This window comes from Aspergillus heteromorphus (assembly GCF_003184545.1).
Source record: "Aspergillus heteromorphus CBS 117.55 chromosome Unknown BO70scaffold_5, whole genome shotgun sequence".
Lineage (NCBI taxonomy): Eukaryota > Fungi > Ascomycota > Eurotiomycetes > Eurotiales > Aspergillaceae > Aspergillus > Aspergillus heteromorphus.
In genome coordinates this window covers 175,371-202,668 of record NW_020290410.1, presented here as the reverse complement: position 1 = coordinate 202,668, position 27,298 = coordinate 175,371, and the positions used below count along the sequence as shown (strand labels likewise).

The 27,298-nt window shown below is 53.6% G+C and overlaps 10 protein-coding genes and 1 non-coding gene across 11 annotated transcripts; 5 read left to right on the top strand and 6 right to left on the bottom strand.

Moving 5' to 3' along the window:
• Window positions 1-225: 225 nt before the first annotated feature.
• Window positions 226-3,139, bottom strand: BO70DRAFT_309729 (putative chromatin structure remodeling complex protein RSC3; the record flags this gene model as incomplete). Its single annotated transcript, XM_025540137.1, has 4 exons — window positions 226-1,112; window positions 1,248-1,512; window positions 1,623-2,040; window positions 2,122-3,139. 4 exons carry the CDS (start codon window positions 3,137-3,139, stop codon window positions 672-674), a joined length of 2,142 nt encoding a protein of 713 aa, XP_025401734.1. The 3' UTR covers window positions 226-671.
• Window positions 3,140-3,438: 299 nt separating this feature from the next.
• Window positions 3,439-3,979, top strand: BO70DRAFT_359670 (uncharacterized protein). The gene is made up of 2 exons (XM_025542590.1): window positions 3,439-3,785; window positions 3,846-3,979. The coding sequence occupies exons 1-2, from the start codon at window positions 3,530-3,532 to the stop codon at window positions 3,872-3,874; spliced, it is 285 nt and encodes a 94-aa protein (XP_025401733.1). The 5' UTR covers window positions 3,439-3,529; the 3' UTR covers window positions 3,875-3,979.
• Window positions 3,980-4,507: 528 nt separating this feature from the next.
• Window positions 4,508-7,090, bottom strand: BO70DRAFT_331426 (lysosomal protective protein precursor). The gene is made up of 7 exons (XM_025540874.1): window positions 6,589-7,090; window positions 6,433-6,545; window positions 5,729-6,386; window positions 5,472-5,684; window positions 5,371-5,422; window positions 5,212-5,320; window positions 4,508-5,147 (listed from the first exon to the last, which is right to left on the bottom strand). The coding sequence occupies exons 1-7, from the start codon at window positions 6,712-6,714 to the stop codon at window positions 4,583-4,585; spliced, it is 1,836 nt and encodes a 611-aa protein (XP_025401732.1). The 5' UTR covers window positions 6,715-7,090; the 3' UTR covers window positions 4,508-4,582.
• A 62-nt stretch (window positions 7,091-7,152) lies between these two features.
• BO70DRAFT_359668 (uncharacterized protein) lies at window positions 7,153-7,616 on the bottom strand. Its single transcript, XM_025542589.1, has one exon. The coding sequence runs from the start codon at window positions 7,597-7,599 to the stop codon at window positions 7,369-7,371; it is 231 nt and encodes a 76-aa protein (XP_025401731.1). The 5' UTR covers window positions 7,600-7,616; the 3' UTR covers window positions 7,153-7,368.
• Window positions 7,617-8,567: 951 nt separating this feature from the next.
• BO70DRAFT_359666 (TPT-domain-containing protein) lies at window positions 8,568-10,220 on the top strand. The gene is made up of 8 exons (XM_025542588.1): window positions 8,568-8,780; window positions 8,836-8,903; window positions 8,965-8,970; window positions 9,037-9,154; window positions 9,210-9,309; window positions 9,357-9,507; window positions 9,555-9,811; window positions 9,875-10,220. The coding sequence occupies exons 1-8, from the start codon at window positions 8,698-8,700 to the stop codon at window positions 10,100-10,102; spliced, it is 1,011 nt and encodes a 336-aa protein (XP_025401730.1). The 5' UTR covers window positions 8,568-8,697; the 3' UTR covers window positions 10,103-10,220.
• A 235-nt stretch (window positions 10,221-10,455) lies between these two features.
• BO70DRAFT_t75 lies at window positions 10,456-10,527 on the bottom strand. Its single transcript has one exon. It is a non-coding gene; the product is annotated as a tRNA-Ala (tRNA).
• Window positions 10,528-13,446: 2,919 nt separating this feature from the next.
• Window positions 13,447-14,094, top strand: BO70DRAFT_286194 (uncharacterized protein; the record flags this gene model as incomplete). The annotated part of the gene is made up of 1 exon (XM_025539191.1): window positions 13,447-14,094. One exon carries the CDS (start codon window positions 13,447-13,449, stop codon window positions 14,092-14,094), a length of 648 nt encoding a protein of 215 aa, XP_025401729.1.
• Window positions 14,095-15,892: 1,798 nt separating this feature from the next.
• Window positions 15,893-17,042, bottom strand: BO70DRAFT_359664 (uncharacterized protein). Its single transcript, XM_025542587.1, has one exon. The coding sequence runs from the start codon at window positions 16,728-16,730 to the stop codon at window positions 15,963-15,965; it is 768 nt and encodes a 255-aa protein (XP_025401728.1). The 5' UTR covers window positions 16,731-17,042; the 3' UTR covers window positions 15,893-15,962.
• A 407-nt stretch (window positions 17,043-17,449) lies between these two features.
• Window positions 17,450-20,767, bottom strand: BO70DRAFT_419752 (glycoside hydrolase family 35 protein; the record flags this gene model as incomplete). The annotated part of the gene is made up of 7 exons (XM_025547497.1): window positions 17,450-17,850; window positions 17,918-18,064; window positions 18,120-18,252; window positions 18,305-19,572; window positions 19,623-20,314; window positions 20,359-20,481; window positions 20,538-20,767. 7 exons carry the CDS (start codon window positions 20,765-20,767, stop codon window positions 17,456-17,458), a joined length of 2,988 nt encoding a protein of 995 aa, XP_025401727.1. The 3' UTR covers window positions 17,450-17,455.
• Window positions 20,768-21,885: 1,118 nt separating this feature from the next.
• BO70DRAFT_309720 (acyl-CoA thioesterase) lies at window positions 21,886-22,977 on the top strand. The gene is made up of 2 exons (XM_025540136.1): window positions 21,886-22,076; window positions 22,138-22,977. The coding sequence occupies exons 1-2, from the start codon at window positions 21,963-21,965 to the stop codon at window positions 22,918-22,920; spliced, it is 897 nt and encodes a 298-aa protein (XP_025401726.1). The 5' UTR covers window positions 21,886-21,962; the 3' UTR covers window positions 22,921-22,977.
• Window positions 22,978-23,707: 730 nt separating this feature from the next.
• Window positions 23,708-25,598, top strand: BO70DRAFT_385428 (uncharacterized protein). The gene is made up of 2 exons (XM_025545737.1): window positions 23,708-25,213; window positions 25,315-25,598. The coding sequence occupies exons 1-2, from the start codon at window positions 23,796-23,798 to the stop codon at window positions 25,361-25,363; spliced, it is 1,467 nt and encodes a 488-aa protein (XP_025401725.1). The 5' UTR covers window positions 23,708-23,795; the 3' UTR covers window positions 25,364-25,598.
• Window positions 25,599-27,298: the final 1,700 nt, after the last annotated feature.

Sequence of the window (27,298 nt, the reverse complement as noted above, 5' to 3'; positions counted from 1 at the left end):
ATAGGCCGTGAACTTGATGAAAGCCGGTTGTGAGTTGTGGGTTGTGATCCCTGCTCCAGCTCCAAGTTCAGATTTAGGTCCAGGTCTAGCTCTCTACGGCCAGGGGCTCCTATCAGACAGCAGATCTGATGGCATCGAGTGATCACCATCATTCATAGTATCGTCGCTACGATTGGAGGGCTAGTATTATACGCACGCTTTGAAACGATATTGTTACATGACCTGATCATATGATACTACCCATTAGATGCCTCCTCCGAGGTTTAGCCATAATAGAACCAAGTTTGACACCAACACGATCTATTATAGATACTTCTCCACGTGTGTACGCATCTCCTGCAGCATTACTGCGTCATTCTGACAGCGTTAGCGATAGCGACAGCGACAGCCCACCAGGAGTTGACTGCCAGGACACCACGAAGCGGAGAATATAATGGTAGACTTAGCCTGTTGGTTTTGGACTTGGACTTGGTTATGTCATATATGCTAGCTAGGTAGCTAGCTAGCTCTCCATCGAAGAGGGGAAGAGGCATTTGTGGAATGGCTAGGCTGTCGTTATCATGTCATGTCATATCATCTCATCTTCCGTCTTGATGATGACGGTTAAGTAGTTTACTTTAGTTAGCCATATACTAGCCTAGCCCAGCCCTTCATGAAATGTGATATATCCACTACCCAAACGTCAACCTCATCTCCGTCTCCCAATCGAAATTCTCCAAAAACGCCATAAACTCCACGTCCTGGCCCATCGCATCGCCCTCACCAAGCGTAGTCGTACCGTCCAACAACAGCCCGTGCCCGTTCTCGGAGTCGACGGGCATTTCCACCGGCAGTGTTGGCGGCGCCAAGACCCGGTCCAGCACCTGCGAGATGATCTTCTGCCCCTTGACGCAGATCTCGTAGTCGCCTTCTTGCTGGCGGAGGAAGGTGGTGAGTTGGGCGAGGAAGACGCTGAGCTTTTGGATGATTTCGGAGCGGGGGAAGGGGAATGTGGTGTCTATTTGGGGTTGGGGGTGAGACTGGAGTTGGGGTTGGGGTTGTGGTTGTGGTTGTGAGCGGCGCAGGAGTTCGGTGCACAGGACACCTGCGGCGGGGAGGCCGGCGGAGCAGAGCTTTTTTTTGTCAGTATCATTCTCATTATTGTTGATTGCTCAATTTTTGTCTTGAAAATGGACTTAGGTTTTGGAATGTATTTGGGATGTACTCCGGGTAGAAGAATAACAAATGTTGGGTAGGGAGGTACTCACATCCATAATAATCGAAGGTTGCACCTTCCCGGACCTCGTCTCCATCGTGACCATCTGCAGCAGCAAGTTGATCATCTCGCGCGACTTGGCGACCAGCCGGTCCCGTCCTTTGCCGATTCGCTTGAACAGCGTCTGCAGGAGCAGGAACTCGTGGTTGATGAAGTCGATGTGTAGACACATGACGTAGATGTCGTCTGTGTCTTCCGTCCAGCGGAAGAAAGGGGGGAGGGTTTGACGCAATTCGTCGGATTTGCGGAAGACGGTCCTGTTTTTGGTTCGTGGGTCAGATTCGTGGTTTGGGATGGTTTTGGAGGAGAGAGGAGGAGGTGACGGACGGGGGATGACATGGGATGATGCAACAGGTAAGTCACGTACTCAATCCTCTCCTCCAACCCATCCAGCTGGTTACTCAACGACACCTCAAGGACATTTTCCTGGTGAATCGTAGCGATGAGAACGCCTCTTGCACGCGCGCCCTTATTCGAATGTCCGTCCCTGTTCCAGCCCGCTGCATCGAGACGCTGGATCGCCCTGTCGCGGATCGCCGGCTCCGCGACGATCTCCTCGTAGCTCATGTCCAACGGATACTGGATGTTGCAGTATCGCCAGCAGATGCGGGGGGGTCTCCCCAGGAAGGTGGCGATGTCTTTGTCGAGGGCGTAGGCGCCGACCATCGTCCTCTTTCGGATTTCGCTCAGGAAGAACGGCGTCTTGCTGTCTGTGTCGGGCTGGTGGAGGCCGAGGGCGAAGACGGTCGTCGTGATTTCGCCGAGCATTTGCCAGGTTCTGTGGTCTTCAACATCACCATATCAGCCACGCCATCATACCTGGTTTGCTAGATGAGAGATGGGGAGAGGGAGGGAGAGAGAGGTACCGCTACTCCCATACATCCAGCACAGAAAGACGGTATGCTGCGTCAGCGCCCAAGCCAGCGGATCGCTGATCGTCCCTAATGAATTACAAAACTGCCAACACGCCTCACTCGCCTGAATGGCAATATGCCTCAGCCCCTCCTTGCTGGTCTCCCCCGCATGCTTCAGCCCCAGATCATGCTGCGGAACCTGATACGTCGCCGCCCCGACGAACGCAAACAGCAGCCCGACCGTCTCCCACCGCGGCGCCGCAATATCAACATACTCTGCAAAGGGCATCTCCGCGCGCGTCTCGATAGGCGTAGCCGTGTTCCGGAAGAACACGCGCGAGAGATCTGCCAGACGGGCGTACTTGTTCTTGTCCTCGGACCCCTGCGTCGCATTGCGATACACCTTGCGGAGCACCCCCAGCAAACCGCGCAGAAGCGGCGGGCCCAGGATCCATCCCGGCGCGAGCAGGAACCGCTTCTCGCTGATCTCCTCGTAGAAATCGAGGTTCTCGAGGAGAAACAGGACCTGCGCGCCGCGTGCAACTTGCTGCGGATCGATCGGGGTTGATTTCGGCGCGGACTGGTTGGTAGGCTCTAATTCCACCGAGACGGAGACTTCGTCTCCCGCGCTGAATGCGCCGGAGTAGCTGGTCGGACCGAGAAATCCTGTTCCGGAGAACGGCCGTTTCGTCGGATTGGGGAACTGTGCTGAGGCGAGCAGTGTCGTGGTGGAGGCGGTGGTCGAGGCCCAGGCCGCCATCGACTTCGCAGGCACCAGCATTTGGGGCGGACTTGCGCTGGCACTGGCCGTCTTGGTCTTTCTTTTGATGGCTGATGATGTTGCTGTTGCCTTGAGGACTCGCGCAGGCTCGTGCGGCTTGGTCATCGGAGCGGGATGGTACACGCACAGCTCCGAGCGCCCGCGCCGCGTGCATCGTAGGCATGTCGGAGTGGAGTGATCGCATCGCAGCTTGGATTTCCGGCAGGGCTCGCAGGAGGACAGTTGCCCGTTGCGACGGGGCGCGGACATGATGGTGATGACGATGACGATGGCGGCTGAGATGTCGGAGCTGGGGCTGTGAGTCAGTTAGTCAGTGAGCTGGGAGCTGTGAGCTCCGACACGGAGTGAGGAGGGAGATGAAGGAAGCAAAAAAGGAAAGGAAAGGGGAGAAGGAGAGATAAGCGCTGGGGTGGTTGTTGTTGACGGCGCTCCGATGGCCCGTGCGGAGGAGGTCCGAGGTCCGATGCGTCCAGCAGCCCTGAAAGGATGTATATAAAGCCCTGGGCTGGAAGATGAGGATGGATTCTCTCAGCAGCAAGCACGCAAACAACCAAAGACGCAAAGAAAACAAACTCATCCATCCATTCCAACACTCACTCAAACCTCAAACAAACCAGCAAACAAACCAGCAAACAAACCATGCCTCTCCTCACCCCCCTCAACACCCTCTACAAGGCCCTCAAGCCCAGTCCCAAGTCCAATCCCAAGCAAAACACCACCACCGAAGACACCAAACCCTTCGCCTCGCACCTCGAAAGCGACACCTGCTCCATCCTCAGCAACGCAACCACAGTGACCGTGACCCCTACTCCTCGGGGGAACGCCCCATCAGAAAAACCTCGCCCTCGCCCTCGCTACGAGCCCGATAGCATGGACTATGGATCTAGCCGATACAGTGAGTCCTCACCTTCTTAAAATGAAGTGGATGCAGATGCTAATAGGATGTTTGTGGTAGTGTCGCGGGGTATGTCGACTCGGGCGTGATGCGCGGGTGTTGAGTGTTGCTCCTCCTGTAGAGCTGCGGGAGTGGTGTTTATGATGAAAATGGTGTTTTGGGATAGAGTTTTTTTTTTTTTTTTTTTTTTATGGAGTGTGTGGGATAGAATGCGAAGGGATTAATTTTTTGTACATGGGCTTGGTATAGAATCGGCCTGTCATTATTATTAGTTCATTAGTGGGTTGGTTAATTGATTGGAGTTTGGAGTAGCATGTTTGATATTATTTCACCTACCTGCCTGCCATTCTTTCCGGCGTCTCGGGTGTGCAAAGTAGCCAGAGGCAGAAGCTGATCTCCGAGTCCGACAAAGGCTTATCTTCAAGATTCGGAGTTACTGCACTGCATTGGAAAGAAGGGGCGGATTTGAAGATGAAGTTGGTTTGATTTGTTGCATTTGCCGTTGCTACGTATATATATCCTATATATCATAGCGAACTAGTAGCTGGCTTGCCATGATGGGGGGATAAAAACTATCGGACGGGGCGGAGGGATCTGGGCGTGCTGGAGAGCCGTTTTCTTACGTTGTCTTGAATTTTAGATCTTTCAAGAAACGATCTCGAAATGATCTTGGTATAATTTTCAAAGAATCTTTAAACGGTTGACATACTTCAACAAAAGTCCATAAATCGTAATCGTAGCTTAGCTACCTTCTAACCACCCAGTCAACATACCCAAAAACCCCAACAACCAACCATTCACAGTTCAACCCGCTCAAACACCTCCTCGCCAGCCTCGTTCGTACCCTCCACCACATAATAATCCTTCACCGTCACCTCACCCCTCGCCACCTTAGCCCAGATCTCAGGTCCACACGTCCCCGGATCCAAAACATAGCACTTCTGCGCCGGGACGACCGGCGGGACATTCTTGATATGCCACGTATCGCTCGGCCCGGGGGTCTGGAAGTCGTCGCTCACATCCACCAGCCCGGTGGCAATATCCTTGTTGAACGTCGCGCGCATGAAGATCTCGTACGCGGCCACGGGCTGGTACGCGGGGACCTCGTGGCCGGACTGGTACACGCGGGTGAAGCTGTAGTTGCCGAACTGGCGGGTCATGCCGTCAACCCCCTCCGAGGTCTGCAGCGGGGTGTATCCTGCCTCGGCGAAGTCGGAGATGCGCGAGTACGGGATGGCCAGACTGGCTTTCTCGCCGCCCACCCAGTTGCAGGCGTAGTCGCGGTCGCCGTACATCATGTGCACTTTCACACCGCTGTCAAGGAGGTAGCCGATCGCGTCGAGGAAGCCGCCGTGGACGTGGCTGGGGCTGTTAGCAGACCCATATTGAATGAGACGGACGGGCATTGAATAGAAGGGGCACGTACTCGTGGCTCTCGCGGAATTGCTTGGCGACGGCCGGTGAGCTGGACGTAAAGTTCACGGGCACGCCGAGAGCGGCCAGGACGGATTCTTCGCTCAGGTAGCCGAGCATGTCTGTATTGGTCAGGGCCGGATCGAGTGTTGGTCAATGTGAGATGACTTACGCTTCGCTGGGGTAGGGTCGTATTTCCCATGGGCAATGTCGTACCAGCCGTGCTGTCGGAGAGTCAGATCAACGCCAGTCAGTGGGGAGCGTGGTGCATACGTTCTCCCGGTGAAAGTGCGTAATGGGCCCATCGCTACATTCGAGCGCGATGCCTTCACAGATGTCCGAAATGTTCCCGTGAGAGATACCCGAGTCGCGGTCTTTCACGGCGGCGCGGCAGGCAACCATTCGGTCGCGACAGCCTCCCGGGCGCGACCAATCATACATCAGCTCATCGTATGTGGATTGGTTGAAGATTTGAAGACCATAGGTCTACGCGAGTCAGCGAAGAACGAATCGCGCAGGGAGAAACATACATTGTTGTATGGCAAAGTGATATAAGTCTCCTCCTGTAAGACCAGATCAATCAGGCCGTTTACGATCCCGAGCGTATCGAGATGCAGGTACTGCGCTCCCTCTTCCGCGGTCCCGTTCTTGATCTTGTCATTTTGTTGCTGGAACAGCTCGAAGATTCCCGGGCCATAGTGGCCGCCGTAACTCTCCGCCCACAGGCTGACACGGTTGTCCTCTGGTTTGTAGTGCGGAAACTCGAACAACCAAGTCTGAGCAAAGTGCCATATAGCGTGCGCTGCATAGGCGGTGCTGTTGGCGGTCTGCGCGAGCTTCTGGCTGCCAAACGTGCCCACGCGATGGGTGGCATTCGATTGGGGAACATCAGTCCCGAATTCGCCGAGGACGAACTTTCGGTTGCCATCCTCATCGGTAACTATGGTGGCATTGGTCGGAACGTCGTACGAGAAGCCGACTTGTGTGGGCTGGTCCAGGAACAACAAGTTAACCTCGTTGTTCCAGCTCCACTCGTTCAGGATGGTGGTCTTGGAGTCCGATGCAACAGAGCAAGGGCCCATTTCCTCAAGGAGACCCATGATCGAGGACGAGCCGGGTCCGCCGTTCAACCAGATGGCCAGGGGGGCATTGCTGGGATCTTTGCGAGACTCGAAGAACCAGAAGAACCTGGATGGATTTAGCAGCGATCTTCATGATGTGGCGGGAGTCGTACGTGTTGATGGGATAATCCTGCACTTCGCCGGTCCCTTCGTCGAGGAAGCCAGGCGGGAGGTGCACATAACCCGAGTACGAACGGACACCAGGTGTGGTTTCGCAAATGCCAGGCTAATAATTAGCCGATAGATTAAACAAGCAGGTGCGTACGTACCTCTTTGAACGAAATGGTCACGTTCTCGTGTAACTTGGACTTGATCACCGTGACGCCCTCCGGCTCAGGAGGGAATTGCGCGACCGTGAGGCCCAGAAAGCCAGCAAGTACCAGACCGGCCAACATGATGACAAGGCTAAGCGGTCGTCGCCTGTCTCTTCTGAATTCCCTTGAGAACAGTGAGAAGAGAACAATTGCGGAGGAGAAGCAACCGTGGGAGTCGAAGATAAGCCGGCGACTAACGAAGGCAGGTCGCGATACGCCTAGCGCCGGCGGACTCCGTCGGCCGCGGATGGCGTTCTTTATCGACGGATGGCGAGCTCCCGTCAGTGACAACTACAGTCGATGTTAATTTAACCAGCTATCAGGCCGAGTTCTCTTAGCCTTGTTGAGTATAGATCGATGGGTGATATCCCAAAATGGCAATCCGAATGTGGAAATCGCATCACTGTCACTCCGGGAAGACCCCTGCACCTGTCATCTCTGGGATCATCAAGAACGGGTTCCCAAGGGTTTGGAAGAGGAAGAAAAAACTCCCCTCTCTTCGCGAAAAGCCGAGGAATGCTGGTCCGCTTCCAGGCAAGGGGTCTCAAGACCAGGATTATTAATACCCGAGAAGCTGGGGAGGTGTTTGCGTCAGTTTGCGTCGACCATTGTCGCTGGCTATATATTTCTACCGCCGGCACATCCACAGTGGTGTTATACAACGACCAGAACTCCCATGCTTCTACCCAGACCAAAGGTGTCGACCTAGCCAGACTCCTCATCAAACATCCACCACTAGATATATCGGACTGAGAAATTAAGGTCCGCCGATCTGACAGTGTGGGGTTCATGGCGACGTTTGAAATTCCCTGAAGCGGGTGGAACTACAACGGTCGATGTTTCAACTTTCGCGTCGTGCCTGCTGTTTTGATTCGGATCAATCTCCCGCATGAGGCCCCTCGCCGAATGCATCCCGGGTCTCGCCTTGTCACAGTTTCCCTTCCAGTATGTTTCAGCGCGAGGCATGTTTCAGTGGTTTCTGCTGTGTTCGACGCGGTAATGCGCACGGGGGGGGGGGGGGGAGGAAATGAGACTGAAGCGACGAAGAGGGCACCAGGTATTGGCTCGCCTCGAATCCAACGCGACGACAGCGCTCCTGGGCGTAATACCATGGTTGAGATTCAGGGAACACTGCCCAGCAACGAATTGCTTCACCCCGCCACCCATGGTTGTCCCACAGACACCCGAAACCTTGTGCTTTGTACTGCAGTTCCTATCGATAAGCGGGCTCCGCATGGACCAGAGGCTGCAGAGTGCAGTGCAGAGTGCAGACCCTGACTGCCCCCAAGAACCCTGGCGCACGGAATTCGAGCTCCACCCTCGATCCCAATCAGGCGGGTGGTTGCCGTTCTGGGAGGTGTTGATGGCTGGAGCGGATCAATGGGGTTAGGGCGACAGAGAGAAACAGGGACAATGGAGGAGGCGGGCAACGCCATCGGGACAGGATCTGACGCTGGAGGGGCGATGACGCGGAGGGGCGCGGCTGGGCCCAAAGGGCCGCGTGGCCTGGACAGATCGGCCGTTGCTATGTATAGCCGCCTCCTTTGCCGGGGTGTCAGCGAGGGGTGGTCAGGAGAAGTTGACAAAGGAGCTGACAGGGTCCGGGTGTCAGTGATAGTCGGGATGATGATGATGATGATGATGGACAGTGAATGGGGAGGGAATGCTGAGAAGAGAGGGAGACTGGAGTAGATAGTGGAGAGAGGAAGAGAGGAAGAGAGAGAGAGAGAGAGACAGAGAAAGTGACGAGGCCAGGCGTCGATCAGGAACCCGACCGACGGCCCCTGCAGCAAATGAGGGACTGCGACCGGGGCGGCGAGGCTCCACCGCCAGCGACTGACCCAGACTGTCGCGCTGCTCGAGCCCGCCGCCGCTAAGCTTTTTATTCTCCTCGTTGTCCTCTTCCTCTTCCTCCTCCTCCTCCTCCTCTTCCTCTTCTTTTTCCTTTCCCCGTTCTCTCCAGCTGCCTTCTGCAGAGCCTCTGTCGGTCGTTCCCCCTCCTGCATCCGTCGTCTTTGGTCTTTTGGGTGCGATTCCACCGTCCGCCCTCGCGCAACCCTCATCATGGCCGCCAAGTCGCAACTCCCCACCGTCAACCCCGTCTCCGAACCCTCCAAGGCGGCGGCGCACCCCGCTCTCTACATTGCGTACGGCCTCCATCTGCACCGGTTGAATCGTCGGATATCCATTAATGCTGTATAGGACCTGGATCGCCCTCAGTTCCGGTGTCATCATTTTCAACAAGTGGATCCTCCACACCGCGGGCTTCAGTGAGTCCTCCGCTCGCGTCATCGCACAGTCCCGAGTCCAGGCTAATCGCATTCTCTATAGGTTTCCGTACGTTCTCTCGACCCGATCGCATTCGCACAAACAAGGCTGGAGGATAAAACTGACACGTGGTAGCCCTCTTCCTGACGACATGGCATCTGGTCTTCGCCACCATCATGACCCGCCTCATGGCGCGGTTCACCACCTTGCTGGACTCCCGTCACCAGGTCCCCATGACGTCTCGCGTCTACATGTCAGTGACACAGTCCCGATCGCATTTCCAGATCGCTAACGGTTTCTGCTTCTAGGCGCGCGATCGTCCCCATCGGCGCGTTCTTCTCCCTCAGTCTGATCTGCGGTAACCTCGCATACCTCTACCTGAGTGTGTCTTTCATCCAGATGCTCAAGGTGATTCGCCCGGCCCGACCACAAAGGAATACCTCTAACGTGCCTAGGCCACCAATTCCGTCGCCACTCTGCTCGCGACGTGGGCCATGGGTATCGCCCCCGTGAAGATGAGCCTCCTGGGCAATGTCTCCTTCATCGTGATCGGTGTCGTGATCGCCTCGATCGGCGAGATCAAGTTTACCATGATCGGCTTCATCTGTACGTTGTCTCATACGCTCGTCAAGAGCCCCGCTCATTCCATCCAGGCCAGTTCTTCGCGACCATCTTCGAGTCCGTCCGCCTGGTCATGGTCCAGCGCCTGCTCAGCTCCGCCGAGTTCAAGATGGACCCCCTCGTGTCGCTCTACTACTTCGCGCCCGCCTGTGCCGTCATGAACGCCATCATCACCGCAGTGGTTGAGCTCCCGACCCTCCACATGACCGACATCTACCAGCTCGGAATCGGCACCTTGTTCGCCAACGCCGCCGTTGCCTTTGGTCTCAACGTTGCCGTCGTCTTCCTGGTACGTCTCCCGCTCACCACCTAGTCACCACCCAAACTCCCATCGCTAACCACGAACGAACAGATCGGCAAAACCTCCGCCCTCGTCCTCACCCTCTCCGGCGTCCTTAAGGACATCCTCCTCGTCGTCGCCTCGATGATGATCTTCCGCGACCCCGTCACCCCCCTGCAGATGTTCGGATACGCCATCGCCCTGGGCGGTCTGGTTTACTACAAGCTCGGCCGCGACGGCGTTGCCGGCCTCTTCGCCCAGACGCGGTACCTTCTCGGCGGACCCCGTCCCCAGAACTAGCCTCGACTGTATGGATGTATGTAAATAGGTGCGGGGGCGATGGATGCAGGTTCGAAAGTACATAGAATCGGGCAGGGTTCCCATTGTATTTCAGTCGATGCAAATGATGTTGAACGACGTGTTGGTTTTGATTATTCTTATGTCGGGTTTCTACTCCGTACTCAGTAATTCTACCGCAATTCTGGTACCCGTACCACGGACGGAGCCAGACTGGTAATGGAATATGTCTCGTCTCAAGTGGATGGATCCGCTTCGTCTTAGTAAGTATTTTCCAGCCCCACCCACCGAGACCAAACCAACCCAAACCAAAAGCTTCACCGGAGTCGGACAAAAGAGCAAAAAGCAAAAAGTAATGGAGCTGCGGGGAATCGAACCCCGGACCTCTCCCATGCTAAGGGAATATTATACCACTAAACCACAGCCCCATTGGTTGGAAGACGAGCTGGAAATTGACATTGTGACTGGAGTGGGGGGGATGGGGAGGGTTTCTGCAGCGGGTAGTTACATATCCGTATGTACTACCTACTTTTGGTATTGGTATTAATATTGAGCCCCTGTGATTTGTTGTACGATGTGTGTGTGTGTTGGTATGCTGCTATATTGTAGGTGGAATGATTACGGCGTGTGAGGTAGGTAGGTAGGTAGTGATAGGTGACATGTGTGACTATTGTCTGCTGCAGTGTGGTTTTGACCATCTCCACACCGCGCCGCCTTGACTTATGAGAATCACCTGTAAGTAGAATCACAACGCGCCTTTTTTTCAGGACCTATCGACTCGAGGACGTGCTGCACTACTGGTACTCATTTTATCCAATTGGCCCTCCCATACCAGTATCTACCTTCCTTCTCCTAGTTACACTCACACTCCCACCACTCCCAGGCAGCACCAACTGTGGAGTCGAGTCGAGACTCGAGACTCAGCCACAATATAGACTAGACATTATCTACCACCCATGATCCGACACGACACGCCTCGAAGTCCAGCAGTAGCCTAGTTCGGAGTAAGCCAGAGTGAGTGGATCTCGGAGTCAAGCATTGACAACCCATTGCGCGTCCGGTTCGGGCCGTTGACACGACTCGACACAACGCAACACCGAAGACTATAAAGATGGTGTAGTGGTGTCTGCTTTCAGAAAGTTTATCCCCCCGAATTTACATCTGTTGGGTTGAGTGTTGCGTGGTATTCTGGACAATCCATCGCGGATTCGGGCTTAGTTTAGACTACCTATCTATCGGTGAGTTCGAGCTTATCCCCCTCTCCCCGTCACGACTCTTCAAAGCACAGGACAGAGGACAGAGTAAATGCTAACAACGAACACATCCAGCTCCCAATCCCTCTCCATTTTCACTGAAAGCCCAAACACCCGCAGTCCTTTTATTGTCAGCATGGATCTCCTCTGGCTCATCGCCATCCTAGTCCTCGACCTGTGTGCCGTCTACTACCGCTACACGTCGGGCGAATGGTCCCCCCAGGCAAGACAGTGTATTGCGCTCTCGCATGGTTGCTTGTTGCTCCATGTTGTTCTGCAGACCGCAAGGGAGAGGGGTTTGTGATTGGGATTGGTGATTGGGGAAGAGAAGAGGGAAGGGTGGGTTTTTTAGTCCGGTTATGGTCACGCCCCAGCGACATAATGGATATGGATTGGGCTACGGCTGAAAGAAAAACTTGATATTACTGCTGTGAAGAAGGGGTTGAGAAATATCGCTACAGGGATGGCTTTTCTAGATTCTTGTTGAAAGCGAGAGGCTCTCGGGATTTAGATCAGTGCCTTGTTTTTTGTTTTTGTTTTTTTTTTTTTTGTAATTTTGAAAAAAAAAAAAAAAAAAAAAAAAAAAAAGGGTTCAAAAACATGCACACCGAAGAATCCTTGACAGTAATTTAGCCCAAAGCTTATCACAGACAAGGCGGCGGCATCGGAATTCTTTTCTCCAGTTTTAGTGCTTAAACATGTGGAGTTCCTACTGCCTAATTTCCGACCACAATCTATCTATACAGTCCTCACCGAGGCTCTGGGCTGTGTGGCCTTCCCTCATATCTTCAATCAATACGGAGTCCCGTGAGACATTGTTGTTCGTTAGCGGGGGCTATGTGGCATCCTTCGCCTATAGACCGCGTATGCCTCTCCACCGTTATTAACTAAATAGATGGCTGTCTACGGATACCTGGAGCAAATAGTCTGTGCAGATACAGAGAATTCAGTCACGTCCGTCGGGTCGGCGTCTCGGTGAAATATATCTAGGGTTAGGCGCACGTGGTGTGGAGACCATGCTCTCTTGGACTAGCCAGTTGGGCGATTGATGGCAGCCTAAAGATTACGGTGGAGTAATTGTTTGTTTGAGTCTCGTATGCTCGGCCCCGGGGGATTTCAGGCGATTTGAGCCTTGCGGGCCTCTATGGTGGTTAGATGTGTTGACTGGGGTCTAAAAGTCAGGGGCGGCAGGGGGAGTTAGTAGTTACTACTGAGGGGGTGGTGTTTTCTGTCTGTCATCAAGTATAGTAGGTGCTATTTCATTCTTGGGGATAGGCCCATTGTGCCACACATATATGCATGCGACCTCTGTTGTAAATACTTCGTACCTTAACCCAGATAACCTTTAAAGTATAGTTACAGTTCGGCATGCAGGGGTGGTTGGATGGACATACCACCGGCTTGCCAGTGCCCCGTCTCCAGTGGGGAACGCTTGCTGGCGTCAGCCGCAACAACCGCGTGCCATTGGACATGTTTCTCAGCCTGGCAGGGCGAAGTACGTAAGGGTCTACTATTGATGAAGATGGAATCTCATTGGACAGTCTGGATAGGGTGACTTGGTGCTACTATAGCCAATCGCGATAGCGTCTATCATGTGATTGCCATGGCCACAGTCCAGGGTGTCTGGAGCTTCGCGAGCAACGATGCTACTTTGCCGAGTATGTTTTGGATCAGGCGATGTGCCCTGTTGCGGGCCTTGGAGAAATCGCCGCAGTTATGGGAAGTTACTTTGGCCATCGGCGACCCCGAAAGAGGCTCTGAGAGTGCTAAGTGCAATCGGGTATAATGCAATTATCAGTGTATCTCTCCATCGATCAGTCCCTTGGAGACTCATTCTCCAATGGAGATACCAACTACTATATAAGGGGTGGCAATTTCCCCTCCTACTGTGCGATTATCCAAGTCAGCGGTTCAGTCGGTTCCTTTCTACCTCGACTTTCCATTCGGTACGTAACTACTAGATTGAACCCCCCACCCCGGATAATACCATCCATTCACGAATAATATTGATCCCAAAGTCCCAATTACCCTGCAGTTATCTGCCATCATCATCCTCGACCTTTGTGCCCTCTGCTTCCGATACACCTCAGGAGAATGGTCCAGTTCCGCAAAATCGTGTGTGGCGCTCTCGCATGCCTGCTTGTTGCTCCATGCCACGCTGCAGACAATGACACGTATGTGATCACCACCAGCCCGATCTACGACACGTGGGAAGACGACACCGGGGCGGTCAACAACATGACTCTCATCCTGGGGGTCATCAACGCCGACTATGCTTGCAACTGGACGAGCGACGGCACCCTCGCCAGCACCAGCACCAGCACCGACACGGTGTCGCTGGAAAAGCGCAAGATGATCACAATCACCAGTGTTGTCACCACTGTGAAATTCGCCGCCGACATCATTTCCATCGCCAAGGCGGTGGAGAGCATTTACGAGTACATCGGTGGTATCATCTGGGTTAAGTCTGATATCGACACCTGCACCCTGACGTATGGCACGGATATGAGTGGCGATTACTACTATGGGTATGCGTATAAGGCGACCACGACAGACAAGAACTGCGACACCACCGCGGAGAAGAAGACCATTATTACCGCCGTGGAGAACTGTGCCAAAAAGTTGAATAAAAAGGGCGCCACCGTGGGCTGCTGTGCTTTTAGCCATGGGGGAACTTGGTCCGGACATCTGAGACTAAGTGCTGATCCGTCGTTGTATCCCGTACGTACTGTTGATTGTTGAGTTGGGGCGGCATAATATGGGGTTGGATGCTGCATTGACAACAGGGGGGTGTGAGCTTGGGGGGTTGGGGAAGAGGAAGTTCCTGTTGTTTGAATTGGATCGGACTGTACTAGGTTAGATTCCCCTTGCCCTAGCATTTGGGTTTTGATCGAATATTATTAATTAAGCTGATCTTACATCACGTCTCAGGAGACATGTAGGATTCAGGACTGAAGCATTGCTTCAAATCCAGTCAGTAAAGCCATGACCTGGTCTATAACATATCTCCTAACATACAATAAAAACAATCTCAGTGCAATATCAACATCCATAACAGACAAGCACCTATAAACCACCCAGATAGGCACGCTGAGCGGTCCATCCCATCCAATACATTATAACCGAGCAGAATCCCATGGTGCTGCAAATGAATCAAAATCATCTAATATTCCTCATCTGAACCATCATCCTTTTCCTCCTCTTCCTCCACACTGATCTTCTTGGCATCGTCCTGACCACCATCCTCCCCCCCCCCAACAGATCCAACACACCCCCGAGATTCTTAAAAATGCAATAATCCGCCGCCAGCCGGCACAATTCATCGATCTTCGGCCGGAGCGCTTCCTCTCCAGTTTCGGAGCAGATCTGACGTCTCTCCTCCGCCGACATGGCACGCACGATCTTCATCATCGCGTCTTCAAAACAGGTATTCCATCCAAAGCCCTTCCGCACCTCACTGGCCAATGTATCGGAGGAAACAACAATCGACTTCCCGATCTTGCGTAGTACAGAAAGCCCATTATACCGGGTCTTCGCGCTCGAGTAGGGCCCACACTCCTTCGCGATGTCGGCGATGGTCGACCGAATGTCCGTCTCAACGTCACCGGCCTGGTCAGACTGCTTCGAGCCACTCAGGTTTTTGTATGTGACATTTAGCTCCTTCCACACGTAGCCTGATTGCCAGCCAAAGTCGACGACTTTGTTGGCCTCGCGTTCGCACGCTTTTCGCCGTTTCGGCCTCCACGAGCGCGTAGATGTCTGGGTGGAGGGTCGCGGCTTGGATTAAAGTGTTCCGGATTACCTCTTTGTCGAGGTTTGCAAGTTGCTCGCGGATTTGGGTCTTCTTTGTTTCCGCGGCGAGCTCTGCTTCCTGGGCGTTGTTGGCTTCATTGGCGTGGGAGGTAGAATCCCCGGCTTCGTTCGTCCGCGCCCGGTTGGTGCCGTGTGTGTCGGACGTTGTTCTTGCGATGAGTGGCTGATTTGATGATGAGATGGTTAGACGCGTCTTATTGCGTCGAGGGTCGAGGCGAGGCTCCGTGCGCGGTACAGGAATAGGAGATGTGGAGAGCTTGCGAATATGCAATGTAGGCAAGTAAGTATCATACTTGGCTTCGGTCGTTTTCAGATGTGGCGGGTTTAAATGATATGATGGTGGAATGGATGTGAGAGGGAAATAGTTGTGACGAGTCGATCTCGGCTTTCAAGGCGACGCGTGTTGATTTTTGTTTTGTTTCGTTTTGTTTTGTAGGGGGATCCAATTAACAATTTCATCCTTATGCACCTCTCGCCAGTTGGCACCCCACATGAGCTTTGCCGTTTAGCGTGTCAGGGGCGTTTCGAGACCCACTGTTCCGTTCCCTGCCTGCGGCAGAATGTGGGGTTGATGAGCCTGCCTACGGTTACGGGGGTTCAGTATGTGACGCGGCAACAATACTTTATACTTGTGTACCGAGAAATCGACATGAAACAGAGACATGCATGTTATCCTCATGGAGTTTCTACCACACTCTACCAGCGGTGGCGAAATTGTCACCATCCTCCGCGACCTCCTTATCTGGGCCCCCCTTACTATTCTTATTATCCTCCTCGCCACTGTCATATTCTCTACTTCATTCTTCACTCTCAGATGGCCTCCACTCTTCCAATAGGTCCGTCACCTCCCATAAGCGTTCAAAGACATCATGATTATTCGCAATATTCTTCAGCTCTTCCAGCTTTGGCCAAAGCCCCTTCTCACCCCCGTGTTCACACACTACCTGTCTTTCCGATATCGGCATGGCAGACACAATAGACAACATCGCCTCCTCCAGGAAGGGATCCCACGAAAAGGTATCCTGGATTTCACGGGCCACCGAATTGGATGCAAGCGCAATGGACTTGGCCATCTTGCGCAGCACCGCCAGGCCATTATAGCGCGTCTGTGGGTGAACATACGGGCCACACTCGTCTACAATATCAGACACGATACCTTGGATGTCCTCGACAATCTCTTCGGCCCTTTTGGAGTCCCGCCAGCTGCTATAGCCATCCTCCCCGCTGTTCATCTGCCGCCATACATGGCCGGACTGCCATGGGAAGTCGATTATCCGGTTGGCTATCTCGTGCCGGAGCTTCATGACTTCTCGCCCCAGCAGCGCGTAGATGTCTGGGTGCACGGTGGCCGCGTGAACCACTATTCTGGCGAGCGTCTCTTCGTCCACTTCGTCAACGTGCTCGCGGATCATGCGCCCTTTCTCGCCCGCTAGGATCTGCGCGGACGCTGATGCTTGGATTCGCTCGTCCGAGTCCGAGTCCGAGTCCGACTCCTGGGTACGGTGGGGATGGGCATCGCCGGTAGAGTCCACCCGTGCGCGTTTGTTGGCGTGCAGGTCGGACATGGCTGTTGGTTGCGATGCGTGGCTGATGGTGTAGTATCCGTCGCGTCTTACTGCCTTAAGACCAAGTCCGGGATATTGGATATATGAAGCCTTCGCCAGAGTGGGTCGGAGATGATTACTTCTCAATCCAACCAATGACAAATAAGCCTTAGGAAAGGATGTCGCTGTCGAACTGACAATATGTAGAGAGAAGTGGCAGTGGCGCGCGAAAGAATGACGCGTGTTGATTTTTGGCTTTACCGTGTCTTGTGCGTGCGAATTTAGAAAATGGCACGGTGGGCGAGTTGTAGCTCATCATGGTCTGAAAGTGCGTTGAAAACAGCGGGTTGCAGCTCATCGTGGTCTGAAAAAAGATCGGCGTGGTCTAGCACTAAAAACATGAGATCCGTCACGTGTTATCTGCCACGATTTGGAACTAACTACTGCGTATTGCAAGAAGGTTTTGATGCCTCGCCTCCGAGGCATCCCCACCAGCTGCTGGTGGTTGCCTGAGGCAGAACATGGAGGATCCAAGTACTTCCCCCGCCACTCCCACTTTCTCTCTCTCCCCATTCAACTAAGCAACCCTCTCCCTACATCAGACTTGACTTTACACTTCCAGCCTCACGAAGCAGTCACATTGATTACCCTAATCGCGAAATACCCGTATCTCCATCGTCAATCAACCATCATATATACTTCCGTTCGTTCAGACCCACCCCCTCCCCCCCCCCCCAACATCACGATCAGGTATATTGCAACCGCGCCTCCGTCCACTCCGGCTGATACCCCAGCGCCGCACCATCAAGCCCGAATCCGGTTCCATTCCCCGCATCAAACCCACTCACATACGCCCCATAGCTAACCAGCGCGATATCCTCCACATACGCCCCCTCGTCCGTCTGCGCCCACAGACTCAGTCCGATGGTGTTCGTATCACGGTTGTTGATAATACCTGGTGGGACAGGGAACGTGGTCTGCGGTCCAAGATAAGGCACGTATTTGCCGTACTGGTAGCCGTTCACGAACAGCTGGATGCGCACGGGTTGGACGGTCGCTGGGGATGTGAATTTGATGCCCACGGGGACGTCATAATCTTCCGGGATGTCGAGGGTAAAGTTTGTGAGGTAGAAGACGACTCCTGCGATGGGTGAGGTGGGGATAACAGGAAAAAAGGGGTTGGATGGAGGATGAAGGGTCTGACTTACCGGACTTGTTCAATCCATCAAGTGGAGATCCGTCTGTCCAGCCCTCCGATAACTCGGCCTCGTATCCTGGGAGATGCCAGCCTTGACGCTCCGCGAGCAGGCCGCCTTCGTTCATGGGTGCGCGGACGGGGTCGAGCTCGTATGCGCCTGTACAAGAGAGATGTCATCCTGATATCATGGGAAATAGGTCCGGGGCTCTTACCCGCTGCTCCTCCCGCGTTGCCCTGGATCTTCCAGCTTGTGAAAGTGCCGCCGGTGAGCGATGCCCCGAGGAGGCCCCGAGGGTTCTCCACACCGTAACTGGTTGATGTTTCGTCGTGGCCGGTATAGTCGATCTACGGACGGTCAGTGATGAGTGTCCAAAAAAAATGACAACCATCGACTTACTAAGACTGTGAGCAGGTTGTCCGTCTCTTCGAGCGTCTGGTTGGAAAAGTCTAGCGTCGCAGTAGACGACGTATCGGAAGCGTCTCCCGGAAACGAAGCGACAAGATCGCCGTTCAGCCAAACATTCCACCCGAATGCCACGCCTCCTTGTGCGGTCAAGCTCGCACCAGTGACATTGGCTCCATCAAACCGACCGCGATAGACTTTGATCCCGGTATAGTAACCATAGTCCGACGCGAACAGGACCGGGAGGGTTGACGGCTTGACCGGACTTAGGGTGGTCGTCTTGTTACAGACTGTCCATTTGGAGTCGTCGTAGGAGGATTGCAGCTCCGGCAGCGAGTCGCGGACTTTCCATCCGGTCAAGGTAGGAAGCTCAATGGAGCTGCTGTCCGCCCCGCCGATCGATCCGACAAGACTGCCGTAGGCTGTCTTGGTCACCGATACGGATTCGCCGTTCCACGTCACCGAACTCGCAGAGGAACCGGCAAACACTTCGATCGTCGTGGCATTGTCATTGTCTCCGGTCAGAGCGACAACACCTCTTGACAGGCTGGCGCTGCGCACTAGGTATGGGCCGATCACGAAGATTTGCTGCTCCGCCGTTACATAGGGGTCCGTGGTAGTAGGGGGCGCCCAGAAGCGGAACGCGGTGTTAGTGTCCAGGAGGTAAAAGATCGCTCCGTTGGAGAATCTGACAACACTGGTGCCGCTTGTTTGGGTGTAGGTATACGAGGTCACAGTCCGGTTTCCCGCGCTGCTGGTCAGGCCCACACCGACTCCGTACTCTTCGAAGGTCAGACCGGTGGCATTCTTGAATGCGAAGGTCGCGCTTTGTCCCACGCGCGAGTAGAGCACGACAACATCGGTATCGCCGAATGTCCCATACGTCGCGATGTCGGTTGATGTGTAGAGGATCGTGCTGTGGCCGAGGGAGTAATCCGTGGAGATGATCTTGCTTTGACGACCGTCCAGGTTGATATTGGGCAGTGTGAATGCGCCTATTGAGGTGGTCACATTCAACGAGAATGTGATGGAGGTCTGCGAGGAGGTGGTGTCCTGCTGAACAACATAGAAGCCGGCGGTTGTGTTGGGATTTCGGAGCACCCAGGTATACGCGGACGTGGTCGATGTGTATAAGGTTCCGTTTCCCTCCATCTCCACACCGAGCAGATCAGTGGACACTCGCGTATACAGACCGATGAGCTTCGTCTGGCTCAGTTTGTCTCGAATCTGCCGCGTCTCACTCAGGGGAGCGCTATAGTCGTCTGCGCCCGTCAGCACGATGGTCGCGCACCGGGAGAGAATGATGACTTACAGGATGTATAAACCACCGGTGCTGCAAGATGACCCCAGTTCGTCCCTCCATACAGCATATACAGGTTCTGCACGCTGATAAGCTGACCAATGTTGTTTTTGTAGTACAGATCCGCAAACTGCGGGCTGAGCTCGCTCGTGCACTGGTCATAGAACGCATCAGCGCCCCAAGGCGAGTACCAACCCCCTTCAAACTCAGGAAAGTATTCTGGCTGGGTGTAGCTGGTGTCTTGAAACCACTGGAAGTAGTTCCGGAGTACTGTGAACCCCGTCGCAGGGTTCGTGCAGCTGGTTCCTCCAGGATAAGAGTCCAATCCATAAACATTCACCGCGCCGCCGACATCCTCATAGTCGGTGGACCAACTCTGCTCTCGCTCTCCCTTCTCATTGCTGCTGAAGGGCACGTCGACACCGCTGGCTCGGAAGGCCGTTTCCAGTTGCTCCATGTACTCGACCAAGGTGTTGGTTGCTGAGTGGACGGTTTCCTGCAACTCATTCTCGATCTGGTTGAGGATGACTGGGCCGCCCTTGGTGATGGAGTTGGCTGCGATGATCTCGCCGATGCGCTCCACCCACGGCGTCCATGCGTCGTGGTATGTCGCGTCGTTCGCTCGTAACGTGCCACCGCTTCCGTCGCTTAGGTAGAGAGCAAGACCACCTGCATTGAATTCGGCATTGCAGTATGGTCCAGGGCTGTTCATGTTAGCTTGATCGGTCAACGGGACGAAAATGCTAACCGTGCAATGATATAGATTCCAGCCTCCTGGGCGTAGTCGAACAAGCGCTGGATGTTGTGTGCGCCAGTCTCGAAGTCGTATGTCCCATTGATCGGGGAATGATAGTCCCAGAAGAAGTACACACTGAGCTGTCAATAACTCCCCCCTTGATTCCATCCATGGGGTTATCTGCCCCTTACCTCGCAGCATTCAACCCATGCGCGCGCATCTTCTGAAAGACATCAAACCACATCTCCGGAACCGGCAATCTGGGATAGTGGAACTCCCCCGAGTAAACGAACAAACGATTTCCATTGATGGTCAGACTGTGAGAGTCCCATGTAACCAAGTCCGTCAACCCATCGGTCGTCGCCCGAATCGGGGCGAAAAGGATCGCCCACAGCGAGAGCAAAAGCTGCAGCAGCTTCATGATGAACCAGCTTACACTCTTGCTTGCACAAACACCACCCCTCGGATCATCAGCGTGAGATCATCTCTTAAATATCCCTGGTTTAATTATCGCCAAGCTAACATGGCAAAAGCGTGACAGCGCCCGTCCACCCCTCCCGCCAGGAACCCGTGCGGGATTCCCGCACGGATCCATCCATCAGGAGACCGTTCCCGGTCGGATTGCTAGCATGCATATGCAGGTGCGAATGCGGCACTGCCCCTGACTTTCGTTCCTGGGGAGGCGGATTGGTGGAAGAAATATATTCAAGGCTACCGATGTGGTAATTGGATCCGCCGTTCGTCATGTCAGGAGACGCGGGAATCCCCGGTGGGATTGCGGGGTAGATAATCTATTTCATGTCGTTGCAAGGGTTTGCGGATTTTGGGGTGGGGGCGATTTGTATCCAAGTTTTGTCGTCTGGGTATTTGAGAGTATGGAGCTCTGATACATTGGCTTTGTGTCTGGGAGGGGTTGGATTCTCGGGCAATGCTGACTTCTGGGTCAATGGGACTGTTTAATAGATTGATTGTGGTTGATGTTTGGACTCACGGGGATACTAAATCATGGGGATATTTCTCATACTACTGTACTCCTTGCAGTAACCTGACTGAGAGGTTATTTGAACAAGGATCTATAAGGCACATGTCAATGGTGAGGGGCCATGGTTATTTGGCGCATAGTGCTATCGAATCACGTCGACTGATGTTGTTTGCCAGCAGGAGACGAGCACAGACAGGCCAGGCTCGGGTAAATGACTCGGTGGCAAGACAACCGGTCAACTGGCCACAATGATCCAGCAAGCCCCCTTGATGGTGATTGGCGAATGACTCGACTGTCACTCGCATGACTAGCCACATGCAAGGAACTGACTAACACCCCCACTTGTTGAATAGCCAGAAGCATCTAGATACTAGACCGGTCTTGGTGTGCATTCACGCCCTGTCAAGATGCCGAGGTCCGGAGTTAGCGGGGCTTAAGGGCATCACTAATCGATCAAATCAATCAATCAATCAGGGGCTCCACTGCAGGTTTTTCCGCCGCCGCCGCCGCCGCCTTTTCGGCTTCAGGAAGGAATTAATCGCTCTTCCTCCTGTTGATAATCCTTGCATAGACCATACACTTGTCATTCTTTCTTTGCTACCCGTCAGTCGTTGCTCTCTACTTAATATTCGCCATGGAGGCGATCCGATCATTCGCCAGCTGCCTCTGGCAGTCCGCCACATTCTGGAAGGTCACCGCCGTCTTCTTCGCCCTGCTCAACCTGAAGAATCTCCCCATCGTGTGGCATGTACGTCGCATTCCTTCCCCCCTGCAGTTTTTTGAACCCCCCCCACAAACTGACAGCTTAGATCCGCGTTTACCGCTACTTCTTCAAATATGGCTACCTCATCACCCCCGCCGTCGAACAACCCGCCCTCCCCTCCACCGACGTCCTCAAGCCCATCAGCATCTTCTCCCGCGCCCCGATCATGGAACTCGACTTCAACATCCACAAGTCCAACTCGACCTACTTCTCGGACCTCGACGTCTCCCGTACCGCCCTGATGTCCAGCATCGTCGTCAAGGGCGCCGCCCTCCTGGAAAAGCGTCTGGGCGAACAAGGCAAGAAGGGCTTTCTCGGCTTCATCCTCGGAAGCGTCTACACCACGTTCAAGCGCGAGATCCCCGCCTACACCAAGTACGAGATCAAGTCGCACGTCGCGAGCTTCGACCAGAAGTGGATCTATATTGTCACGTACTTCCTGAAGCCGAGCACGGGCTCTTCCAAGAAACGTCAGGATGACCCCGAGGTGTTCCGGAAGAGACTCTATGCTATCTCGATCAGCAAGTATGTTCTCAAGAAGGGACGGTATACCGTTCCGCCCAAGGACGCGTTCGAGGCTGCCGGGTACACGCCTTTCCTGTTTTCTGCGACAGAGAACGGCCAGGCTACTGGGGTTGAGAATGGGAATGTCAATGGTGAGGCGGTGCACCGGAAGGAGGCTGCCGCTGCGGAGGTTGACTCGGATGTGTGGGAGCGCTTGAAGGCTGAGATCGATCGCGGCTTGGATGTCGTGAGGCCGATCATTGAGCAGGAGGACAGGCTCATGGAGGATTTCGAGCATAAGATGAGCAGCCCTGGGTTTGTTTAGGGGGATTAAGTGTGGGGGTTTTTAACTATACATAGATCTACGATGCATATATTAGACATAGAACTTTTTTTTTTTCGGTTGCCACCATCCTACCGGCATCTCCATCTCACATCAGTTGATATTCTTGACCGGTTCTTGCTTTTGCTAGATCAACTGATGCTTCAACAGAAATGCCAACACCAACACCGCCCAATCAAGGGAGCCGAAGAATATTTGGTTCCAGCCCCAGATCGTGTTCTGGCCCGATGATAGAAGAGAGAGCTCTCACTCTCACCATCAGACTTCTGCTTTGCACATGATAAGGGCAGGGATGATCGTTAGCTGCAGGCCACCAGATAACCCGCTGGATGAGCTACCCCGCACATGCGGTGCGCATGGACAGACAGACAGACAGACAGACAGCCTTGCGTCGCCGTCGTCAGAATCGCCGGGTTATCTAGAATGGATTTCCGTAGTCAGATAGAGGGTTCCTGATCTCATGACGCTTAAGGTCGATGGCGTGTGCCAGAGAGGCAATGGCGGTGGGGGGTTGTTGTTGCATTTTTCATGGCATTGCCTAGCACTGGCTTTCCACATCCAGATACGATCGGTCCTTTCTTTGCTGTGTAGATTTGTAGGAAACACAATTTTGTAGGAAACAACCCCCCTCCCCCTTTGGGATCGATGGTCACGTGACTGTCCCGGAAAGGCTAGTGCGGTTACTCGAGCGAGGGCCTGAGGTGTCACGGGTGATCGACCGGTTGATTACGGGGTGCCTGTCTCCTGTCTCCTCCCTCTCCTAGGGACCCTGTCCTGATGTTCCGACGACCACCGCTGCGTTCCTTGTTCATACCGGAGCTGTGTCGAGTTCTCTCATTCCTGGGCGATTTTCAGCTATGGATTTCGATGACATCGCGCTAGCTCGGTTCGACGATCTAAAGAAAGAATGGGTCAGCCAATGCTCCAAATCCGCCCAGGGGATCTGCGATCTAGCCAACCGCTACCGCCAACGTGACGACTGTCTCCTCCGCTCCATGCACAGTGGCTCCTTCAACTTCAGTTTCCGTCTGCACTGGGAGGATGATGGCGAGGACTGGCTGATCCGATTTCCGCTCCGGGGGAAATCCATGTTCTTGGACGAGAAGATCATTGGAGAAGCTGTCCTCATGAAATATCTGAGGGAGAAGACGAATATCCCCGTGCCGGAGGTTATTGCGTATGGCGCGGGGGATGAGAATCCGACCGGTCTGGGGCCGTTTATTATCATGACCTGGATCGAAGGGAGGAAGATGTCGGATGTGCTGAGGAAAGAGGGGGGGTCGGAAAAGGAGGAGGTTCTTGATCCTCATATCAACGAGGCGGTTCTGGAGTCTTTGTACGGTCAGATGGCGGGGATCTTACTGGAGCTGTGGAAGCTTGATTTCGATCGCATCGGATGTCTTGCTCTCGATGAAGGGACTGGAGAGTTCCAGATCACGAAACCGCCCATAACACTCGCGACGAACGAACTCATCCGGACATGTGGTCTGGACCATGTTTCCACCTCTTCACGAGTTTATAACAGCTCGGTAGAATACATCCACTCCCTCCTGACCCTCCAATCGACCCATCTCACTCAGCAACGAAACAGCATCTACGACGCGGAAGATTGTCGGGAGAAATACACCTGTCGACATCTCATGAAAGCCATCGCGTTGAACTTCATTCCAACCTCCAGCGAAGAAACCCACGGCCCATTCAAACTTTTCTGCGACGATCTTTGTCCGGGAAACGTCTTGGTTAATGACCAGCTACAGGTCGTAGCCGTCATCGACTGGGAATTCTCCTATGCCGCCCCCGCCCAGTTCGCAGGGAGTATACCCTGGTGGCTACTTCTCGACCAACCGCATCGGATTGTGTCTGATCGGGGGGGTGAGGGGTTTCTTGAGCTGTTTTTGCCCAAGGCGGATGCTTTTCTTCGGGTGCTTGAGAGGAGGGAGGAGGAGGAGGAGGAGGGGGTTGGGGTTGGGGTTGGGGTTGGGGTTGGGGGTAAGGTTGGTGATGATGGAAAAAGGCTTTCGATGTGCATGAGGGCGTCTCTACGGGATCGAAGTGCGTGGTTTGCTTTGGCGGTGAGGATGGTGCATAGTGTTGATTTGATCTATTGGGATTTGTTGGATGAGTTTTGTTGGGGGGCGAGGGAAAAGGTGGCGGAGAGGGTGTATGGGGTTACGACGGGGGTGGAGATGCATAGACGGAGGGAGGGGTTCGTGAGGGAGAAGGTGGATCAGCTGAGGGGGTATTTTGAGGAGTTGGGGGTGGAGAGGGGGGTCGAGTATGAGGAGGAGAGATATAGGGGTGTTGAAGGGAGTCATGGTGTTGGGAAGGGGGGTGTCGGTGTGGATGGGGGGAATTTGCTGGTTGTAGGTGCGTTAGGGCTTGTGTCTTTGGCGGTTGCTGCTGGTTTCTGGACCAGGCGATGTAGAGTGTGAATGGCATTTCAACATCGGACTCGGTTAATTGGAATACATGCGATGGACTGGGTGAATCAGTACAGGTAGGGTAATTCTATCTCTTCCATATGAGGATTCACAGCATCTACCACAGGCTTCACCCCACAGCCCAATATAAAAGCCCGATCTCCCCCTCCCTCTCTCCATCCGTTGTAAATAATCTCCCAACCCGGATACAGAGCGTTGGCTTTGCCAATATCACTGTATTCGACTTGCATTGGCGTGTCCGAGACTTGATATCTAATACAAGGTGCCAGACTCTTGTAAAAGTCGGCTTACTCTGTCTCACTGCTCTTATGGTGGTCGGCTGGACAGAGACCCATGAGTTTGCGAAAGACCAAAACCTACTTCATCGGGCCAATTCCCCGTGGTAAACATCCCCAATTTTAGGAATAGTATCCTCCTGTCAGAAGTCAGAAGTCAGAAAAAAAGGCAGGGAAGGAGACCAGTGACCAGTGATGGAGACATTGAGACGGAGATACTGTCGGATGACGAGGTAATCAAAGATATCCGACAGAAACCCCATGCCGCAGATGATACTACCAATTGGTAAAAGGGCGTATTGAAAAGACACACTAGGGTCTGGTCCAGCACTATGCCTGCTCAATGTATAGTAGGTGCAACCATCCTTTTGAAGCCATCCAGAGATATACTAACCTGATATAGGAAGAATACGCACCCCTCTGACCGGATAAGGTCTAGAGTGCTCCTGTTCCCATGGATGTCCATTGCACCATTCTAGAACATTGCGCGAGTGGATTTAGAAATCCCGTTGACAAATTGTGTTCAGAAATCTTCATCAAGCGTGCAGATAGTGAATTGATTGACTGTCTTATCCGTTCGGTATAAATGGCGATTATATCGGCGGATGTTCGAAGACAACAATTCGCTATTCCTATATCTTCAGCGGATTGTCTCTCTCTTCTCTTCTCTTCTTCCTCAACTCTCTCGACTCTGTGGCCTCCCCCTCCCCCCTCTACTATCACAAGTAAGTACTTGTCTGGGGGATTATCGCGGTTGTTTGTGATCGCGGCTGTCTGTGATCGCGGCTGTCTGGCTGTCGCGGGTCTGGGATATCTGTATCAGATTGTGGGATACAGTGCTTCGTGGTCTTGTGTTGACCTGCAGATGCTTGTTACTTCGCGAGCCTGAGATATATAATCTGATCTGAGAATCGCGACTGACTGTCTTAGTATCTTATTCTTCGCGCCGCGCGCCCCTCACCCTCTTCTCTTGCGAGAAAGTTACTGTATTTGTCGCCGGGCTGTCGCCTTTCTTCTTCTCCTCCCGCGGTAGATATCTGTTCTCCTCGCGGAGTATATAAAGCTAACTGGAGTATAGCCTGTTGTTTTGCCTGCCGGGATTCCCGGGGCGGCCTGGCCCCCCGCGATTATCTCCCCCCGCGCTTCTCTCACTGTCCGCCATCGCGGAGAAACTGTTGTTTTAAACAACATCCTTGTTGCCCCCGTCACCCACGGACCACAGGTTGATGGGCCATCCACTCCTCCAGAGGGCACATTGTTGCCACTGAGCCAAAAGACTAACATTACCCGCAGTTACCTGCGGACCCCTAGAATCCCATATATATACTCAGGTACACCCGGGAGGAGGTGGGCTTCACTCTCTTGGTCTGCCGGTTTCCGTTGGATATTCTTTCGAATACCGAACGCACGGATGCCTGCTTGGGAGTTGGTGTCGCACACGAGGAAGAGATGACATTGTGCACTCAGACGATGACCCTAGATAGTTCTTTCGAGGCATTACGAAAAAGAGACGTCAGCGCTGTCAGAATGAAGAGTATCCGTGGAACTCTATGCATCTGTCTACTTCCGGAGACTGAAACAGGCTTCGCCATTCGCATGAATAATTGACAGGCTTTTACCTACGGCTTATAGCAGTCTATGAGA

What these genes read in the sequence shown, in the direction of transcription:
- BO70DRAFT_359666 (XM_025542588.1), top strand. Translation starts at nt 8,698, where the DNA reads ATGGCCGCCAAGTCGCAACTCCCCACCGTCAACCCCGTCTCCGAACCC. An exon ending in CACCCCGCTCTCTACATTGC is followed by an intron (nt 8,781 to 8,835) that starts GTACGGCCTCCA and finishes AATGCTGTATAG; the next exon opens with GACCTGGATCGCCCTCAGTT. An exon ending in ACGTTGCCGTCGTCTTCCTG is followed by an intron (nt 9,812 to 9,874) that starts GTACGTCTCCCG and finishes ACGAACGAACAG; the next exon opens with ATCGGCAAAACCTCCGCCCT.
- BO70DRAFT_331426 (XM_025540874.1), bottom strand. Translation starts at nt 6,714, where the DNA reads ATGTTGGCCGGTCTGGTACTTGCTGGCTTTCTGGGCCTCACGGTCGCG. An exon ending in CAGGATTATCCCATCAACAC is followed by an intron (nt 6,387 to 6,432) that starts GTACGACTCCCG and finishes AAATCCATCCAG; the next exon opens with GTTCTTCTGGTTCTTCGAGT. An exon ending in TCACTTTGCCATACAACAAT is followed by an intron (nt 5,685 to 5,728) that starts GTATGTTTCTCC and finishes TGACTCGCGTAG; the next exon opens with ACCTATGGTCTTCAAATCTT.
- BO70DRAFT_359668 (XM_025542589.1), bottom strand. Translation starts at nt 7,599, where the DNA reads ATGCCTCGCGCTGAAACATACTGGAAGGGAAACTGTGACAAGGCGAGA.
- BO70DRAFT_359664 (XM_025542587.1), bottom strand. Translation starts at nt 16,730, where the DNA reads ATGTCCGACCTGCACGCCAACAAACGCGCACGGGTGGACTCTACCGGC.
- BO70DRAFT_385428 (XM_025545737.1), top strand. Translation starts at nt 23,796, where the DNA reads ATGGATTTCGATGACATCGCGCTAGCTCGGTTCGACGATCTAAAGAAA. An exon ending in GGGGTGGAGAGGGGGGTCGA is followed by an intron (nt 25,214 to 25,314) that starts GTATGAGGAGGA and finishes TAGGTGCGTTAG; the next exon opens with GGCTTGTGTCTTTGGCGGTT.
- BO70DRAFT_359670 (XM_025542590.1), top strand. Translation starts at nt 3,530, where the DNA reads ATGCCTCTCCTCACCCCCCTCAACACCCTCTACAAGGCCCTCAAGCCC. An exon ending in CTATGGATCTAGCCGATACA is followed by an intron (nt 3,786 to 3,845) that starts GTGAGTCCTCAC and finishes TGTTTGTGGTAG; the next exon opens with TGTCGCGGGGTATGTCGACT.
- BO70DRAFT_309720 (XM_025540136.1), top strand. Translation starts at nt 21,963, where the DNA reads ATGGAGGCGATCCGATCATTCGCCAGCTGCCTCTGGCAGTCCGCCACA. An exon ending in ATCTCCCCATCGTGTGGCAT is followed by an intron (nt 22,077 to 22,137) that starts GTACGTCGCATT and finishes CTGACAGCTTAG; the next exon opens with ATCCGCGTTTACCGCTACTT.